The 20,853-nt window shown below is 50.8% G+C and overlaps 1 protein-coding gene across 1 annotated transcript in view; it reads left to right on the top strand.

Moving 5' to 3' along the window:
- The window catches only part of LOC542118 (CRS2-associated factor 1), a 30,679-nt gene extending 22,151 nt beyond the window's left edge, over positions 1-8,528 (top strand). Inside the window, exons 4-5 of the mRNA NM_001111750.2 lie at positions 7,180-7,307; positions 7,381-8,528. Coding sequence (NP_001105220.1) covers positions 7,180-7,307; positions 7,381-8,304 — 1,052 coding nt within the window. The 3' untranslated portion in view covers positions 8,305-8,528. The remainder of the gene's footprint in view (positions 1-7,179; positions 7,308-7,380) is intronic.
- Positions 8,529-20,853: the final 12,325 nt, after the last annotated feature.

Below are 20,853 nucleotides of genomic sequence, written 5' to 3' on the forward strand. Positions count from 1 at the left end.
GGGAGGCGTCCGGTGGAGTAGTGGTCGTGTCAGCGGCCAGGATCAGCCTGTTGACTGGCCGAAGAACACCGGCGGGACGGCGAGTCACCATGGGGTGAATGTGTCCGGGGTCGCGGTGAATGGCGACCGGGTGGTACACCGATGGCTCGGGGGCCGCAGGTGAGGCCGGCTCGTGGCGATGATAAACGACGACGGGGTTGGCGAATCGGGCCGCGTTCGTCGAGGGGCCCGGGTCTGTCGGGGGAGCGCTCCCGCGGCGATGGTAGATGAGGGCGGGGTCAGCAAAGCGATGCCCGCTCGTCGGCTGGGCCGGAGTCGTCGGGGCCGCGCGTGGCGCAGGTGGGGTCGACGGGGCCACGCGGGGCATAGGCGGGGTTGACGGGGCCGCTCGTGGCGTAGGCAGGCGTGCGAGTAGGGGCGTTGAAGCCACATGTGGCACTGGTGGGGTTGCCGGGGCCGCACGCGGGTGTGGTGAAGCTGCGCGAGGTGTGGGCACCGGGGCGAGGCGAAGTGCCTGGGAGGGATGGGTGTGCGGATCAGACTCAAGGAGGGAGTCGAGATTGATGGGTGGAGAGGAGCCAGCAAGGGGAAACACATCTTCGTCGAAAACGACATGACAAGAGATGAGGATGCGATGGGAGGTGAGGTCGAGACATCGATACCCCTGTGGTCAGGAGAGTAGCCAAGGAAGAGGCAGCGGGTGAAGCGTGGAGATAACTTATGAGGAGCAGTAGTGAAAGTGTTGGGGTAGCAGGCACATCCGAACACGCGAAGATGGTCGTAGGAGGGTGCGGTGCCGTGCAGGGCGAATTAGGGGGTGGGGTGGTTCACCGCCTTCGATGGGAGGTGGTTAAGAAGGTGGGTGGCAGTGTGCAGGGCCTCGACCCAGTAGCTGGCAGGGAGAGACGCCTGGAAGAGAAGGCAACAAATCACGTTGGTGGTGGTGCGAATCAAGCGTTCGGCCCGACCATTCTAGGCGGAGGTGTAGGGGCACGAGAGGCTTAATTGAACGCCGTTGGTGAGGAAGAATGATCGAGAGGCGTGGTTGTCGAATTCGCGACCGTTGTCACACTGTAGTGCTCGGACCGGACGATGGAACTGGGTGGAGACCCAAGCGAAGAAGTGAGTGAGGGTGGGAAAAGTATCGGACTTCAACTGAAGAGGGAAAGTCCAGAGAAAATGGGAAAATCATCCAAAATTACCAAATAGTATTTATAGCCAGAAATACTGAGTACAGGGGAGCTCCAGAGATCACAATGAACCAGATCAAAAGACTGCTTAGCACGAGAAGAGGTAGTGAAAGGGAGACGGGTATGTTGGCCAAGCTGACAAGCATGACAGAGGCCCTCAAGATGTCCCCTACTACAAGAAGAATCTAAACTGCTAGAAAGCTTGGTCATAACATCGGGTCCTGGGTGGCCGAGACGTCGATGCCAAGTGGTGAAGTTGGTGGTGGAGATCAGGACGACAGGTGGACACATGCCGGCGGAAGAGGGTCGGAGCGTGTAGAGGGGCCCCGACGCTGTCACATCGGGCGAGTGGGGTCCTGGTGGCCAGATTCTTCACAGAAAAACTAGACGGGTCAAACTCAATGGAACATGAATTGTCGATGGCGAACCGACGAACGGAAAGAAGATTATGAGTGATGTGTGGGGCTACGAGAACGTCGTTGAGATAGAACGGTCCAGGGAGCACCGAGACACCTACTGAGGTGACTGGAAGAGTGGATCCGTTTCCAACGACGATCGAGGTAGGGTGTGTGGAAGGAGGTGGGTGGGAGCGAGATAACATGCCTGTGGTGGGAGTGGTGTGATAGGATGCACCGGAGTCGATGACCCAGTCAGAGGATGGTGGAGCCAACGCCATGGTGCTGTAGGCGGCGGCGAGGGCGTTGGGGTCCCAGCCTCTAGCGAATGGGAACCATGGTGCCGTGGTCGATGTCCCCGTAGGCTGGAGCTGAGGTGGTGTCGGGGTCGTCGGGGGCACGTGTAGGCGGGTGGCGTGGTCAGGAGAGCCGACGCCGGAGGGTGAGAGGCGTCAGGAGTCTGACCCGGCCACATGGAGATGGTGCCGGTCCAGGGGTTGTAGAACGACGGCCAGCTCTGGCCACCGCCTCGGCCGGTGGTACCTCCGCACGAGGAGCTGCCACCCCCACGACCGCCCTTGCGAGGTCGACGGTCGCCGTCGGTGGTGGAAGTGTGGCGGGGGGCCCGCCCCCCGGAAGATGCCTGGGCACCGGTGGTGGCGCTGTAGAGTGCCGATGCCGGCGTGTGAGCCTCGTGCGTCATGGTGAGCTCCTCGAGGAGAAGCTCATTCTGCACCACATGTAAGGTGGGAAAGGGCACGATCCTCTTGATGAGATCCTTCAGGTGACCGTAGCGGGGGCTGAGGCCACGCAGGAGGTTCAGCACCAAGGTGCAGTCCGCCACCGACTCGCCGAGATCGTGGGGGGAGTCCGCCAGGCTCTTCATCTTGCGACAGTACTCCCCCACGACGAGTTCCCCCTGGGAGAACTGGTGGAACTGGGCATCGAGGTGAAGAGCTCGAGCGTCCCGGTTCCCGAGGAACTGTTCCTCGAGGGCGAGCCACGCTTGACGGCCCGTGTCCGCCTAGTCGTGGATGATGTCCTGGAACTCGATGGTGATAATTCCGTGGAGCCAGGAGAGCACCACGGTGTCCATCAGGGACCAGGCCGAGGACAGCGAGGCGACGATGTCGTCAAGGACGTCATCAAGGGCGTAGCGCCGCAGGGTGAGGAGGACCCGCCCCCTCCAGCGAGGGTAGTGAGAGGACGCCGGGTCTAGAACGATGGACACGAGGGACCGGATGTTGTGAAGTCCGACGGCCTGCGCGTGGAGGGCGGCGATGTGGTCGGCGTCGAGTCCAGTGGCAAGAGGTGCCTCAGGAGTTGTCGGTGGTATTTCTGGGGCGACCGGAGGTTGCCCGAGGAGAAGACGCTGAGCAGTTGCCATCTGGGGGTGAGAGCGTCGCTCATGGCGCGCTCTTGTTGCAGGACGAGGGTCGCAGCGTGCTCGCGGGAAACCTCCACGACTGCATTTATGGTAGCGATGGCGGTGACCAGTGCTGATGAGGTCGACGGGGGGGGGGGGGGGGGCAGTGACGACATCGGGTCACGTAGTGGTTGAACGGGCGGAGAAGCCCGTCGGGGAACCGCGTCGCCGCAGCAGCTGTTGCTGCGCAGTGGGAGAGGCGTCGGGGAGGGGCCCGAGGCCGGAGATATAGGGCCCCCAGCAACAACGAGCTCGCTACGGGGGCCATGGGGAAGAAGGCCGGCGAGGGGGTGCTGGTCGGGGTTGAGGGCCGTGCCCAGGGCGGCCATCGCACCGACGAGGCTAGCAGGGTCGGCCGCGCCCATGGGGAAGGCCAGGGAGGGGGCTGCGCCCAGGGAGACGCCGGCCGGCGGCAGGGATGGGGCGCCCGCGTGCAGGCCCGCAGCGACGCGCGCGCCAGGTTCGGCTGCCAGGCCGACGACAGCGCCCGTGGTCAGGGCCACGACGACGGCGCCTGCGCTGGGGCCGTTGGCGGCGCCAGTGCCGGTGAGGGGGAGGAGGTGCGCCATGGCCGGCGCAGGGGAGGTGGACGACGACGCCTAGGGTTGGCGGCTGAAGGAAGATGAACTGTTGTATTGATAATAAGATGGGGTTACAATATATAGAGACACAGGAAACCCTAACCCTAATGGGCCGGCAGCCCAACAATGGTGCCGACCCATACACACTCACACACACATAGTCTAACATCCCCCCGCAGTCTCAACGGGGGCACCACACACGATGAGACTGGAGTAGAGGCCGAAGGTAGGAGCCGACGGGTTGAAATCCCCCCGCAGTCGCAGCGTCGTGATGGTGCGAATGTTGCGGCTGGAGTAGAGAACGGTGTGTGCTCCAAGAAGACGATAGCCCCTAGATGCCGAGGTAGCCGAAGTCGAGGTGGTCGCGGTCGGAAGACGCGCAGCAAAAGCCTGATCTTCGGGAGGGGTCGACGTTCGAGCGTCAACGATCGGCAGGGCGACACAGCAAAAGGGCACCGACAGGCCGACCTTCCTGCTTCTTCGATCGACCAGACGTTAAGGAGCCCCGCCAGAGAGGCCGACAACAGCGCACGCGGCTGCGCTGGTCAAGGTGTCCGCGCCCGCGGCAGAAAAGAAGGGGAATGTCGGATCCGGCCGGGAAGGCCACGGCAGCGACGGATCCGGACGGGGAGACGCGATCCAGCCAAAGGGACGGCAGATCGAGCTGAGAAGGACGCAGCAACGTGGATCCGGCCGGGAAGGCCGCGGCAGCGACGGATCCAACGAAGGCGAGGAAGGGGAGGGCGACGGGGCGGTTCCAACCAGGCAGGGGCCTGCGCCGGACCTGGCTAGGGACGATGACGGCGCCGGCGCCGGGAGAAGCTTGAAGGGTGAGGCGCTGCTGGGCATCAACGCGAGCAGTTAGGAGGAGGCCACGTGATGAGAGGCGTCACGGGCGAGGGTGCCGGCGGAGGACGCAGTGGAGAGGGAGCAGGCAGTGGTGGGCAGAGGGAAGGGGCGGCGTCCTGGCGCGGCTGCGCCCTGGGCGCGTCGGGCTCGGTCCCTGGCGGCTGCGCACGGGAGCAAGGGAAGGCAGGGAGAGAGAGAAGAGGAGTGAGAGAGGAGAGCGCCGACGAGAGAGCGCTCTGGGCGCGTCGGGCTCGGTCCCTGGCGGCTGCGCGCAGGAGCAACGGAAGGCAGGGAGAGAGAGAAGAGGAGTGAGAGAGGAGAGCACCGACGAGAGGCCGTGAGGCCGCTGGCTGCGTGCGCCATGGCCGCCGTCGAGCCAGCCCGCGCCGTGGCCGCCCCGCGCAGGGTAATCGTGCGCCCGCGCCGGGGCCGCTTGCCGTGGCCGCCCCGCGCAGGGGAACGCGCGCCCGCGCCGGGGCCGCTCGTCGTGGTTGCTTCCGGCGTCGTGGTTGCTGCCGGCGCGGGAGGGTGCTGCGGGGCGGCGGATCTGAGCGCCGGCCGCCGCCGAGAGATGGGGAGGAGCGGCTGGAGGGATGGCCGGCGGCTGGGAAGGGAGCCGCCCCGGGAGGGAGGGATGAGGGATGAGCCTCCCGGGGCGACGACTGTAGAGGTTGGAGGCGGCCGGTGGCTGTTGCGGGAGGAAGGAGCCGCCGGCTGCTGCAGTGGGAGGTGAGGAAAAACCCTAATCTGATACCATGAAGGAAGATGAACTGTTGTATTGATAATAAGATGGGGTTACAATATATAGAGACACAGGAAACCCTAACCCTAATGGGCCGGCAGCCCAACAATGGTGCCGACCCATACACACTCACACACACATAGTCTAACAGCGGCGCCTAGGGCAGGGGGAGGGGAAGCAGCGGCCGGCCTAGAGGAGGTGGCCGGCGGCGGCTGGGGGGGGAGGGGAAGCGGCAGCCGGCCTAGGGGAGGTGGCGGCGGCGGCTGCTGGGAGGGGAGGGAGGAAAGCTGGTGTGGCTCTGGTACCATGTAGAATAATGGAAATCCTAACCCACTCAAGGGGTTGGGAGATTGATATATAGCCTGAGTTAGATGGGCCAAGCCCATTACAATGAGGGCGAGAGACTAAATACACAGGGGAGGATCGAAACCCTAATATGTACTCTAACAATCGACGACATGGTGGCCGCGAGAAAGGAGGTTGTTGTAGTGACGTCATGACGACGACAGTAGCAGCACGAGCTCCGGACGCGCCAGGAGCCGCTACCGTGGGCGCTGCTTCGAGTGCAGCGAGCGGGGGCACATGGCGCGGGACTGCCGTGCAAAGAAGAGAAAAAGGCCTGTTCGTGGCTGTGGCGTTCGTTGCCGGAGAAACCACCGTTCATTTTCTTTCTTGCAACTCGTGTGTGAGCTGAGTGCTTTTGTGAGCTGAGTGTGTTCCTGGGCGCAGCCAACATTGAGTTGGTTGGTGCATACAATTCAATATGTTATCTTAGCGAGATGTTTTGAGTTCAAATCTTGGTGGCTGCAAAAGGACATACCTAGTGCTGGTGGCTTCCACATGAGTGGGATTTGGGGAAAGAATAACAGAGGCAAGCTTTAACGTCGAACCCTGGACCTTTGACTCAGTGGAAGGGCTTCTCACCACTGTGTCAGGCCTGTCCTCCTCTTGGTGGGCTGCAATTAAATAAAAATAATTGCAGCTGACTCCTATTTCTATGTTTGAAGCCTCAGGAGCCTGCACGTGAAGGGGAGTGTTGAAGTATAAGCCTTTTTCTTATGAACTTAGGTCTTTTTGGCCCGTAATCCATTCACATGGTTAACGGATCCCGCTGCTTCGTGTTCGGTTACGTCTGAGTGTAATGGATCACAACGTTAATAGCTACGGCACAATACAATGTCTATACCGCTCATCTTGTAGTGTTATCTGATCCTCTTAGCAGTCAAAAGAAAAAAATGTCTAAGCAAACAACCACAGGCTTCCGTTACAGCTTGTTGGATCACATCTGTAACCATTCCATTAACGCTTACACTCACAGAGTCCTAACCAAACAGCACGTTAAGTTTTTGGGTTAAACTGGTTGCGCATGCAACTCAATAATAAATGACTAGGAGTGAGAAAGCAGCAGACAGAACTGGAAAGAGAGGCTCTTCACAACTCTATTCCTTGAGGTGGGCACCGTCTTTGTGTTGCCTCACTTGTTCAGGTAATGACGCTGACAACCTATGATGGAGAGCTACTGCAGTGCTGGTGGTAGTGGAGAGAGGCAAGTGGCAATCAATTAGGGAGGGGAGTGTTGCCGAGAGCATCGTCCCTTCCTTGGTTTTTTTGTGGGTCCTTGGATCTTGCAGACATAGGGATCTGGCAAGATTTTAGGCTAGTTTGGTGAATAGGAAGGGGATTCCTCCCCGTGGATCTCCACCAATTCCCTAGATACCAATTCAGCCCTTATGGGGCCTGGGTGCCTGGCACTGGCTTATTTGCCACCTAGGTGGGCCCCAATGGCTCCCTGTCATTTTGAGAGAGAGCGGGGAACATTTGATAGCTCTGTCCTGTTGTACTCTTGGTTCCTCCTGATTGTCTGAAGTTCTTTCATGCTGTGCATATTGTATTTATATCCAACTGCAACATAGCACACTTGAATGCAATATATCGTTCAGTAATTGCACTTTTACCAACTCTTTGTACACTCATCCACTTGTCCAATTTTATATAGGAAAAAATGGTGTTTATGCCAACCTTGTGAACCAAGTCAGAGAAGCATTTGAAGCATGTGATCTTGTCCGTGTTGATTGCTCAGGTCTTAACAAAAGTGATTGCAGAAAAATTGGAGCTAAACTAAAGGTTTGATAAATCTTGAAGAATGTTCTTTAGTCATGGATTTTTTTTCAGAAGTTGATGAACTCTACCTTCGCAGGATCTAGTTCCTTGTATCTTACTGTCTTTTGAGTTTGAGCATATACTGATGTGGAGAGGAAGTGATTGGAAATCATCTCTTCCTCCATTAGAAAATAGTTATGAAGTGACGAAGGTGCAAGAAAGTTTTAGTGGCAAAGAATCTAATGAAAAGGTTACACATTCAGGAAATGTTCTGGCCCAGATTGAGTTGGTCAGTGCTGCAACATCTCACAAGAACTGGAACTTGGATGAAGGTCAAGAAAAATTTAAAGATTCCACTGACAGTGATATGGTACTGAATTCTGCAAAGGATGTTCCTGCATTGTTCCATTCTACTGGTATATCTAGAACTGAACCCTCAGCAGACATTCCATTGGAATATTCCCCATTAAATCCAGTATGTGATATTATGGATCCATCCCTGAACTGCCGAAGTATCCCAACAAACAACTGTGAAAGTAGAGCTCTGGTAGAGAAGTCAGAACATTGTCCGGATGATTATAATTTGGAAATGAAGAGGAAAAGAAACGATGGTACAAAAGGTACAGTTGTTCTAAATAGCGGTTCTAAAGTAGAGGGATTGTTATGTCTTTTGGAACAGGCCATTCACAGTGGCAGGGCACTTGTTCTGAGTGAAGATGAGCTTGCTGATTCAGATCTGGTCTATGAAAAGTCTGTTGCTTTTACAAAGTCAATTCCGCGAAGACTGGTTTTTGAGAATACTCGAAGGAAGTCCAGTGCCAGGAGAAATGTGCCAGACAATCATGCAAGAACTAAAACACATCTTGTAGAAAATAAAATGTTGAGCAGTCCTGTTGAAAATAAATTTATCGTTAATGGAGGATCTGCAATGCAGACAATTGACCATGGACAAGAGTTTCTTTCTGATGTTGTTCATCAAGGTACCTTAAGAGTAGATGAACTAGCAAAGTTACTAGCTTGAGAGGTGATTGCTCTTTTATTAACCACACAGACCAGTATCAACATCCTTTGAACACATATGCAAGATTTGCATGAACTCTGAATTTGGTTAAAACAGGTCTCAGGTCTGTTGCGTCGTGGCGAGTCCTTTTTAACCTTGAAATACTGAACTATGGTGCTGTTTGGTTCAAAAAATGTAACGCAAATGGTAATGGTAATGGTTTCGGCTCGATTACTGGCGGTAACAAATTTGAATAGGCTGGTATCAAATTTTAGTGTGGTATCTGATTACGGTTGGACTAAAACAAACATGATTTAACGTTATCCGTTACCCATTACGTTACAAATATATGAACCAAACGGCACCTATAATCCTGTGCGATGTACAAACAACCTTCAGAATACATATTCTCTGATTTGTCTGTTGTCACCATAATTGGCCACTGATAAATAACTCTTCCGTTTTATGATTTCAGCGATGTGATGTGACAAAAAAAAACTATGCAAATCGACACGTTTAGTTTGGGAACCCTTTTTTTCAAGGGATTTTTATTTTACCAAGAGAAATTAGTTTATTTTCTCTTGCGAAAATAGAAACTCCTTAGAAATCCATATGTCCTTTTTGCGTTTGTCGCACCAGATGACAGTCGGAGCAAGCTGGCTTAAACAGTTGGACCGAACAACTTCATGGATTATACACAGCGAGTAGATTAGACAGAAGGATTTTAACATCAGTATGATTAAACTTCATCTAGATAGTGTTTCACGTGCTTCGCTATATATGACTCCCGCGTATAGTTTTTGACTCCTGCGTAGATTTTTTCCCCTATACCATGGTTGTAGTGGACAAGGTCTCTCCCTTCGCTTCCTCTCTCACAAGCGGAGGTTAGGTGACGGTGGAGTGGGAAGGGTGGTTTCGGCCTTACATACACTAGTCTCCGCGGAAGCTGATAAGCAAAGTCTAAAGACGACCTGACCAGAACTGCCTAATTTAACCTAATCTTAATTGTATTTATTAGTTTATACCCTCTCCGTTTCAAAATAGTACTACATCCACCCCAAAATAAAATTCATTTTACCTTTTTAGTTAATTCATACAATAATTAATATATTTGTTATATATATATATATATATATATATATATATATATATATATATATATATATATAGATTGTATATTAGGAGCCCTGGGCTTCCTTTAGTTATTGGAAGCCCAGGCCAGACAGTGCAATCCGGTCGAGCCGGACCAGGTCCAGACGTCTATAAAAGGAAATCCGTAGTGCTAGGGATCCGTTTTTACGCCCCATCTCGATTCATTAGCGACGGTTGCCAGGCCGGCGGTGGCGGCGTTTCCCAGGCCGACGGTGGCGGCCCTCGATCCAGAGGGCGAGCGGCGGCGGCAGCGGCAGCGCCCTTATGTGGTGGCGGCGGTTTCCAGGCCGGCGGTGGCGGCCCCCGATCCAGAGGGCGAGCGGCGGCAGCGTCCTTGTGCGGTGGCGGCGATTCCCAGGCCGGTGGCCGCAACTCCATTACCTCGACGCGCGGTGGCGGAGGTTCCTCGATCCGCAGCGAGGCCCTTGTGCAGGCAAGCGGCGGCGTCCCCGAAGCCCCGAGGAGGCGGCACTTCCAAGGCCGGCGAGCAAGCGACGCCCGTCGACGTGCGAGTAGCGACGGCGACGCATGAGGCACGATGTTCGAGCGAGCGACGTCACGGAAGGGGCGAGATGCGCGCAGCGATGATCGCGCGTGACATCCTCTGATCCGGCGCATTTTTCTTTTCGTTTATTGTGTTTTATGCCTACCACATGTATTATTTACGCTAAAAACTGTATGTTTTTATGCTTTAACACAGAGTTCGTATATCAATTTACTGCATGCACATTTGAAAGGAAATTCCTTGATTTATGCTGTTCTTAATTTGCGCGCATGCAATGGAAACTCCCACGATTTTGCCATAATTTTTGGATCTGTATAAAAATAGAAACCGCATGCATGCGGCTGCCATGTTTTTCGGATCTGTCATAAAAATAGGATCGTAATAACAACCTACTAAAGCTATCAACCTCTAATTGACTCGGTATTTACGCTTATAATTGAGGGATTTTATGCTCAAAACTTAAGGTTTTTACGCTCCACCCGTAGATGCGTCCACCAGTGAACAACATGCCAGATTTTTTACGCAGTCTAAGAAATTGCATAAATACCTACACCGTGTAGTATAATTTGTTTCAGTATACATCATAAACTAGTTCTAATGCGTTTAGTTGCATGGCTGTTGGAGGGATCCTATATTTATGAAGGAAATAAAACATTAAATGTGATTTTTTGTTTCTATGCATGCAATTCATTTCCTTTCATTGCATATTCTTTCCATCATAAATTCGTGTGCATGCAGCCTGTAGCAGATTTTTACGCAGTATACCGAATTGCATAATTATCTACACAGTGTAGCATATTTAGTATCAGTATATAGCATAAAATGGTCATTACGAGTTTTAGTTGCATGTCTGTTTCAGCGATCCTAAATTTATGGAGGAAATAAAGCATTTAAAATAGAAACCGCCACACATATCTTTCCTGAATTTACGCGCATGCAAGGGAACGTGATTGACTCATGCATGCATTTTGCCATAATTTTAGGATCTGTATAACCGCATGCATGCGACTGCCATGTTTTTCGGATCTGCCATAAAAATAGGATCGTAATAACAACCTACTAGAGCTATCAACCTCTCACATTGGCTCGGTATATACGCTTATAATTGAGGGATTTTATGCTCAAAACTTAAGGTTATTACGCTCCAACCCGGAGGTGCGTCCACCAGTGAACAACATGCCAGATTTTTTACGCAGTGTAACGAATTGCATAAATACCTACACCATATAGTATAATTTGTATCAGTATATGTCATAAACTAGATTTAATGTGTTTTAGCTGCATGGCTGTTGGAGGGACCTTATATTTATGAAGGAAATAAAACATTAAATACGATTTTTTTTGTTTCTATGCGTGTAATTCATTTCCTTTCATTGCACATTTTTTTATCATAAATTCGTGTGCATGCAGCTGGTAACAGATTTTTACGCAGTGTATCGAATTGCATAATTATTAACACAGTATAGCATATTTAGTCTCAGTATATAGCATAAAATGGTCCTTACGCGTCTAGCTGCATGGCTGTTGCAGCGATCCTAAATTTATGGAGGAAATAAAGGATTTTAAAAACAGAAACTGCCGCACATATCTTTCCTAAATTTATGCGCATGCATTGGATCGTGTTTGACTCATGCATGCATTCCTTTTTTTGCGTTAACAGACGTGGGGCAGGTGGCGCACCCGACAGCCTGTTTGGGCGCGCTGGTTGAACCAGTTTGAAGGGGTGGTCGGCCTGGGCTTCCTTTAACTATTGGAAGCCCAGGGCTCCCGTTATACCTATATATATATATATATATATATATATATATATATATATATATATATATATATATATATATATATATATATTCAACATAGACATAAAAATAAAGAGGTAAAACAACTAATATTTTAGGATGAAGGGAATATTCATTTTAGGGTGTTAATGAATTCATGGGTAGCTCAACCCGATCTACCGCGCCTCGCAACTGTCGTCGCCCACCGGACCTGGGGTGCGCCGCCGCAGCTCGTCCGCTTCGGGAGCATCGCTGTCGCTCGATCTTGGGGGAGCGCCACCGTCGGTCGCCCTCCTTGGGGCGCCACCGCCGCTGGCCCCCGGGATTGCTGCGACGCTCGCCCGAGAGAACCTCTGGCCCCGCTAAAACCTAATCCCTGGTGGCCTAAGGGTGTTTTTATAGCCCCGCTAAAACCTAATCCTGGTGGCCTAAGGGTGTTTTTATAGCCGCCCGAACCTAGTGCGGCTGAATCGGATGACACCGTTGAGCCAGAGCTTTCTCTAGTTTTTGGAAGCCCAGGGCTCCAAATATACAAACTATATAGCATGCATGGTTAGTGTCGGGTATCGTAATTAGGGGTACCCCCAATGCTCCTAAGCATGGCTGAAATGCGTCTTCAGAACGAACCATAAAGACTGATAAGAACGATTCAAGTCAAGGCCTCGTCTACGAAAAAGACGCGATCTCGTCTCGCCCGAGCCCAGCCTCGGGCGAGAACAGTAGTCCTGGACGGATTCACGCCTCGCCCGAGGGCCTCCTCAAGCAGTGGGCGCACCTCCGGCTCGCTCGAGGCCAAGCTCGGGCAAACTTTGTCGTACAACAACCTCGTCCATATCGCCTTACCACTGACCGTATCGCATGCGCATTTAATGCGGGGATCACCTGGCATCTTATCCTGACACGCGTGCCTCAGTCGGCAAGGTCGAAATGACCGCAGTCACTTCGCCCCCTTTACTGACCGTTCTGACAGGAAAACAACACTATTCACCCCGTTCCGACTACTGTGCCAACCACCAGGGTAAAGCTAACGACAGTAAGTCACGACCTCCCCCAAGTTCGACCTCGGGCGCAACAGGAAGCTCCGCCTCGCCCGACCTCAGGCCTCGGCCTCAGCCTCGGCCTCGGGAGAAGGTCTCCGCCTCGCCCGACCTCAGGCCTCGGCCTCAGCCTCGGCCTCGGGAGAAGGTCTCCGCCTCGCCCGACCTCGGGCCTCGGCCTCATCCTCAGCCTCGGGAGGAGTCACAACCTCGCCCGTCCTCATCCTCGGTCTCAGGAGAAATCTCTGCCTCGCCCGACCTCGGCCTCGGACCGACTGCGCCATAGGGGATACATCATTACCCTACCCATAGCTAGCTGCCTTAGGCTACGAAGGAACAAGACCGGTGTCCCATCTAGATTACTCCGGCCACAGGTAATGACGGTTCCCTGCATGCGTCCATGACGTCGATTGTTCTCAACTCCCTACGAAGGCAAAGAAACGTCAGCAGGACCCCGGGCCGCACCGTCAGCTACGCTTCTACATGGCTCAAGCACTTCTCCGCCGGCCACGTTAGCACATAGCTACACCCCCATGTACAGCTGGACCATCTCCTTGTATCTATAAAAGGGGATGTCCAGGGCCTTCCCAGGGGCAGGCGGAGAAGAGGAGGGCGGAGGCGAAGGAGGCCAACTCAGACGGCTCACTCCACGGACAAATCCCCCCCTCTCTCTCTCGTGACGCTTGTAACCCTACTACGAGCACCCCGGTGCAAGATAATATAAGCCTCATCCTCCCTCTTGTGTTTCATCTTGCATCAACCCATCTGGGCAGGGACACGCAACATCAAATTCACTGGTCGGTTGAGGGTCCTCGCAGGTCCAAAACGCTGACAGTTGGCGCGCCAGGTAGGGGCTCGCTGCGTGTTGGCAATACTTTCCCGTTGAGTTCCAGATGGATAATCTTCAGCAACCTCTTCGGCCCGGGATGGTTCTTCGCTTTGGGAGTCTCGAGTTCATGTCCCCCCGACGGCAGCTACGACATGGTACTCCTCCCCCGGCAGCACGACAACAACGACGGCCGTCGGCTCGCCCGGCGGAGGCGAACTCGACGACGACTTCCCCCCGTGGCAGAAGAGGAACACCCGAGTTTTCCCCGCCACCCTCCTCGCTGGAGGAGGAGGAGACGGAGCAACCATGGCCAAACAGGAGGTAACTGAGAGCACCTAGAGGGGGGGGGGTGAATAGGTGATCCTGTAAAACTTGAAACTTAAGCCACTAAAACTTGGTTAAGTGTTAGCACAATAATTGCCAAGTGGCTAGATATGAGTCTCAACAAAACACAATAACCACAAAGATATCAATCACAGAAATGGCACGGTGGTTATCCCGTGGTTCGGCCAAGACCAACGCTTGCCTACTCCACGTTGTGGCGTCCCAATGGACGAGGGTTGCAATCAACCCCTCTCAAGCGGTCCAAAGACCCACTTGAATACCACGGTGTTTTGCTTTGCTTTTCTTAATCCCGTTCGCGAGGAATCTCCACAACTTGGAGTCTCTCGCCCTTACAAAGATGTTCACAAAGAAGCACGGAGTAAGGGAGGGATTAGCAACTCACACAAGACACAAAGATCACAGCAAGTACGCACACACAAGACCCAGACTTAAGCTCAAAAGACTAGCACACTAGAACGGAGCTCAAATCACTAGAATGTCGAACAAGTGCGCAAGAACGAAGTGTGAGTGATCAAGAGTGCTCAAGGAATGCTTGGTGTACTCCTCCATGCGCCTAGGGGTCCCTTTTGTAGCCCCAAGGCAGCTAGGAGCCGTTGAGAGCATTCCTGGAAGGCAAATCTTGCCTTCTGTCGCCTGGCGCACCGGACAGTCCGGTGCACACCGGACACTGTCTGGTGCGGATTTCTTTCCTTTCCTGGCTAAGCCGACCGTTGGTGCCTGGGAGCCGTTGGTGCACCGGACACTGTCCGGTGCACACCGGACAGTCCGGTGCTCCTTCCCGACCGTTGGCTCGGCCATGTGTCTTTCGCAGATCGCGTAGCTGACCGTTGGCCCGGCCGACCGTTGGCTCACCGGACAGTCCGGTGCACACCGGACAGTCCGGTGAATTATAGTCGTACGTCGCCGATGAATTCCCGAGAGCAGCCAGGTTGCTCGAGCCAGCCTGGCGCACCGGACAGTCCGGTGCTCCCAGACTGAGCAGAGTTTTGGCTGCTCGAGCCAAGACATTTCCAATTGTTCTTTTCCTGTTTCCAGCACTTAGACACAATACATTAGTCTCTAAAACAATGTACTAAGTCTGAGAAACATACCTTTTGACATGATTTTCACTTTGACCACCACATTGCATAGATCAACACAAAAGCATTTGCGTTGGCATCCAATCACCAAAATACTTAGAAATGGCCCAGGGGCACATTTCCCTTTCAATCTCCCCCTTTTTGGTGATTTATGCCAACACAACATAAAGTAACTAGAACAAGTGCTATATTAATGCAAATGGAAACCAAAAGTTGTTTTGAATCAATTTTGGCATATATGGATCACTCTTTGCCACCACTTGGTTTGTTTTTGCAAATCAAACTCAATTTCCTATCTCTAAGTCAAATCCACATGTAGAGACATAAAGAGAGGTATTCCAAATGAAATTGATCAAGGATTTCAAAAACTCCCCCTTTTCCCATAATCAACACTTCTCCCCACAAGAGGCCAACTTTTGACAAAAGAGACAATAAAAGAGTTTTGACAAACCAAAAGCTCTAATCTACTATTTTCAAAATTTCTCAAGTGGTAGCTGATCCATCTATTGCTTTGACCTTTATTTTCTCCCCCTTTGGCATCAAGCACCAAAACGGGATCAATCTTGGCCCTTAAACCCCATTGCCTCACCAAGATCTTCAAATAAGAGTACAAAGGCAATAAGAGGACATGAGATGAACTTGGAATAAGTTACCCTCTCATCGGAGTGCAGTGGAAGTCTTTCATGGTCCAAGTCCACCTTTTCCCTTCCAAACCTCCTTTGAGACTAAATCAAGCAAACTCAAGCAAACGGTTAGTCTCAAAGGGTCAAGTTGTAGCACAACTCCCCCTAAATATGTGCATCACTTGCACAAGGACTTGTGAGGTCCGGGGAGTGATTGTACAACTTGAGCACCATAGTAAGCAACAAAATGCAAAAGAAACATGATCAAAGGCATAAATACATGTATGCTATAAATCAATCCAAGTTCCGCGAATCTAGGACATTTAGCTCACTACGTAGCCTGCAAAAGGTCTTTTCATCTAAAGGCTTAGTGAAGATATCGGCTAGCTGGTTCTCGGTGCTAACATGAAACACTTCGATATCTCCCTTTTGTTGGTGGTCTCTCAAAAAGTGATGCCGGATGTCAATGTGCTTTGTGCGGCTGTGCTCAACAGGATTTTCCGCTATTCGGATAGCACTCTCATTGTCACATAGGAGTGGAACTTTGCTCAGATTGTAGCCAAAATCCCGGAGGGTTTGCCTCATCCAAAGTAGTTGCGCACAACACTGTCCTGCGGCAACGTACTCGGCCTCAGCGGTGGATAGGGCAACGGAAGTTTGTTTCTTAGAGTTCCACGACACCAGGGACCTTCCTAAGAATTGGCACGTCCCCGATGTACTCTTTCTATCGACCTTACATCCAGCATAGTCGGAATCTGAGTATCCAATCAAGTCAAAGTTAGACCCCTTTGGATACCAGATCCCGAAGCAAGGCGTAGCGACTAAATATCGAAGAATTCGCTTCACAGCCACTAAGTGACACTCCTTAGGATCAGATTGAAATCTAGCACACATGCATACGCTAAGCATAATATCCGGTCTACTAGCACATAAATAGAGCAAAGAACCTATCATGGACCGGTATGCTTTTTGATCAACGGACTTACCTCCTTTGTTGAGGTCGGTGTGTCCGTCGGTTCCCATCGGAGTCTTTGCGGGCTTGGCGTCCTTCATCCCAAACCGCTTTAGCAAGTCTTGCGTGTACTTCGTTTGGGAGATGAAGGTACCATCCTTGAGTTGCTTCACTTGGAACCCAAGGAAGTAGTTCAACTCGCCCATCATCGACATCTCGAATTTCTGCGTCATCACCCTGCTAAACTCTTCACAAGACTTTTGGTTAGTAGAACCAAATATTATGTCATCGACATAAATTTGGCACATAAAAAGATCACCACCGCAAGTCTTAGTGAAAAGAGTTGGATCGGCTTTCCCAACCTTGAAAGCATTAGCAATTAAAAAGTCTCTAAGGCATTCATACCATGCTCTTGGGGCTTGCTTAAGTCCATAGAGCGCCTTAGAGAGCTTACACACGTGGTCAGGGTACTGTTCATCCTCGAAGCTAGGGGGTTGCTCCACGTACACCTCCTCCTTGATCGGCCCGTTGAGGAAAGTGCTCTTCACATCCATTTGGTACAACCTGAAAGAATGGTGAGCGGCATATGCTAGCAGAATACGAATTGATTCTAGCCTAGCCACAGGAGCAAACGTCTCCTCAAAGTCCAAACCTGCGACTTGGGCATAACCTTTTGCCACAAGTCGAGCCTTGTTCCTCGTCACCACCCCGTGCTCGTCCTGTTTGTTGCGGAACACCCACTTGGTTCCCACAACGTTTTGCTTGGGACGAGGCACCAGTGTCCAAACTTCATTTCGCTTGAAGTTGTTGAGTTCCTCCTGCATGGCCAACACCCAGTCTGGATCTAGCAAGGCCTCTTCTACCCTGAAAGGCTCAATAGAAGAGACAAAGGAGTAATGCTCACAAAAATTAACTAATCTTGAACGAGTAGTTACTCCCTTGCTAATATCACCCAATATTTGGTCGACGGGATGATCCCTTTGGACCGTCGCTCGAACTTGGGTTGGAGGTGCCTGAGGTGCTTCTTCCTCTTCAACTTGAACATCCTGTGCTCCCCCTTGATCATGCGCCTCCACTTGAGGTACCTGTTCGTCATCTTGGGTTGGGGGATACACCATAGTTGAGGAAGATGGTTGATCTTGCTCCAATTGTTCCTGTGGTCGCACATCGCCAATCGCCATGGTGCGCATTGCGGCCGTTGGAACATCTTCTTCATCTACATCATCAAGATCAACAACTTGCTCTCTTGGAGAGCCATTAGTCTCATCAAATACAACGTCGCTAGAGACTTCAACCAAACCCGATGATTTGTTGAAGACCCTATACGCCTTTGTATTTGAGTCATAACCTAATAAAAACCCTTCTACAGCTTTGGGAGCAAATTTAGAAGTTCTACCTTTCTTCACAAGAATATAACACTTGCTCCCAAATACACAAAAATAAGATACATTGGGTTTGTTACCAGTTAGCAGCTCATATGAAGTCTTCTTGAGGAGGCGGTGAAGGTAGACCCGGTTGATGGCGTGGCAAGCTGTGTTCACGGCTTCCGACCAAAAGCGCTCGGGGGTCTTGAACTCTCCAAGCATAGTCCTCGCCATATCTATGAGCGTCCTGTTCTTCCTCTCTACCACACCATTTTGCTGAGGTGTGTAGGGAGCGGAGAACTCGTGCTTGATCCCCTCCTCCTCAAGGAACTCCTTCACTTGAAGGTTCTTGAACTCGGACCCATTGTCGCTCCTTATCTTCTTCACCTTGAGCTCAAACTCATTTTGAGCTCTCCTGAGGAAGCGCTTGAGGGTCCCTTGGGTTTCAGATTTATCCTGCAAAAAGAATACCCAAGTGAAGCGGGAAAAATCATCAACTATAACAAGACCATACTTACTTCCTCCTATACTTAGATAGGCGACGGGTCCGAAGAGGTCCATATGAAGCATTTCCAAGGGTCTTGATGTGGTCATCACATTTTTGGTGTGATGAGAGCCTCCCACCTGTTTCCCTGCTTGACAAGCTGCACAAGGTCTATCTTTTTCGAAATGTACATTAGTTAGACCTATCACGTGTTCTCCCTTTAGAAGCTTGTGGAGGTTCTTCATCCCCACATGTGCTAAGCGGCGATGCCACAGCCAGCCCATGCAAGTCTTAGCAATTAAGCATGCATCTAGACCGGCCTCTTCTTTTGCAAAATCAACCAAATAAAGTTTGCCGTCTAGTACACCCTTAAAAGCCAGTGAACCATCACATCTTCTAAAGACAGACACGTCTATATTTGTGAATAGACAATTATATCCCATTTTGCATAATTGACTAACAGACAACAAATTATATCCAAGAGACTCTACTAAAAACACATTTGAAATAGAGTGCTCAGATGAAATAGCAATTTTACCTAACCCTTTTACCTTGCCTTGGTTCCCATCACCGAATATTATTGAATCTTGGGAATCCTTGTTTTTAACGTAGGAGGTGAACATCTTCTTCTCCCCTGTCATATGGTTTGTGCATCCGCTGTCGATAATCCAGCTTGAACCCCCGGATGCATAAATCTGCAAGGCAAATTTAGGCTTGGGTCTTAGGTACCCAACTCTTGTTGGGTCCTACAAGGTTAGTCACAATTGTCTTAGGGACCCAAATGAAAGTTTTATCTCCCTTGCATCTTGCCCCTAATTTCCTAGCAATTACCTTCTTACCCTTTCTACAAATGGTAAATGAAGCATTGCAAGCATGATATATTGTAGAAGGTTCATTGACTTTCCTAGGAACATTAATAACATTTCTCCTAGGCATATTATGAACAACATTTCTCCTACCAACATTTCTATCTTGCACATAGGAAGAACTAGAAGCAAACATGGCATGAGAATTAAAAGCATCATATGCATTACACCTCCTATGAGTATTTCTAGATTGTCTCCTATCATGGTACATAAAAGCATGGTTCTTTTGCACACTACTAGCCATAGGGGCCTTCCCTTTCTCCTTGGCGGAGATGGGAGCCTTATGGCTTGTTAAGTTCTTGGCTTCTCTCTTGAAGCCAAGACCATCCTTAATTGAGGGGTGTCTACCAATCGTGTAGGCATCCCTTGCAAATTTTAATTTGTCAAATTCACTCTTGCTAGTCTTAAGTTGAGCATTAAGACTAGCTATTTCAACATTTAGTTTAGAAATGCACTCTAGATGTTCATTACAAGTATCAACATTAAGATCTTTACACCTAGTGCAAACATGTTCTCCACAAGAGTTAAATTTACTAGCTACTTCTAGTTTAGCATTTAAATCATCATTAACACCTTTTAAAGTAGAAATGGTTTCATGACAAGTAGATAGTTCATAAGAAAGCATTTCATTTCTTTTAACTTCTAAAGCATAAGATTTTTGTGCCTCTACAAATTTATCATGTTCTTCATACAACAAATCCTCTTGCTTCTCTAAAAGTCTATCCTTTTCATTCAAGGCATCAATCAATTCATTGATTTTATCAATTTTATTTCTATCCAATCCCTTGAACAAGCTAGAGTAATCTATTTCCTCATCGCTAGAATCATCATCACTTGAAGAAGCATAAGTGGTATCCCGAGTACATACCTTCTTCTCCTTCGCCATGAGGCATGTGTGATGCTCGTTTGGGAAGAGGGATGACTTGTTGAAGGCAGTGGCGGCGAGTCCTTCATTGTCGGAGTCGGAGGAGGAGCAATCCGAATCCCACTCCTTTCCGATATGTGCCTCGCCCTTGGCCTTCTTGTAACTCTTCTTCTTCTCCCTCTTGTTTCCCTTTTCCTGGTCACTATCATTGTCGGGACAGTTAGCAATAAAATGACCAAGCTTACCACATTTGAAGCATGAGCGCTTCCCCTTTGACTTGGTCTTGCTTGGCTGTCCCTTGCGACCCTTAAGCGCCGTCTTGAAACGCTTGATGATGAGGGCCATCTCTTCATCATTGAGCCCTGCCGCCTCAACTTGCGCCACCTTGCTAGGTAACGCCTCCTTGCTTCTCGTTGCCTTGAGAGCAACGGGTTGAGGCTCATTGATTGGACCATTCAGTGCGTCGTCCACGTACCTTGCCTCCTTGATCATCATTCGCCCGCTTACAAATTTTCCAAGGACTTCTTCGGGCGACATTTTGGTGTACCTGGGATTCTCACGAATATTATTCACCAAATGTGGATCGAGAACGGTAAAGGACCTTAGCATTAGTCGGACGACGTCATGGTCTGTCCATCACGTGCTTCCGTAGCTCCTTATTTTGTTGATAAGGGTCTTGAGCCGGTTGTATGTT

The sequence above is a fragment of the Zea mays genome, chromosome 7 (genome assembly GCF_902167145.1).
Source record: "Zea mays cultivar B73 chromosome 7, Zm-B73-REFERENCE-NAM-5.0, whole genome shotgun sequence".
Taxonomy (NCBI): Eukaryota; Viridiplantae; Streptophyta; class Magnoliopsida; order Poales; family Poaceae; genus Zea; species Zea mays.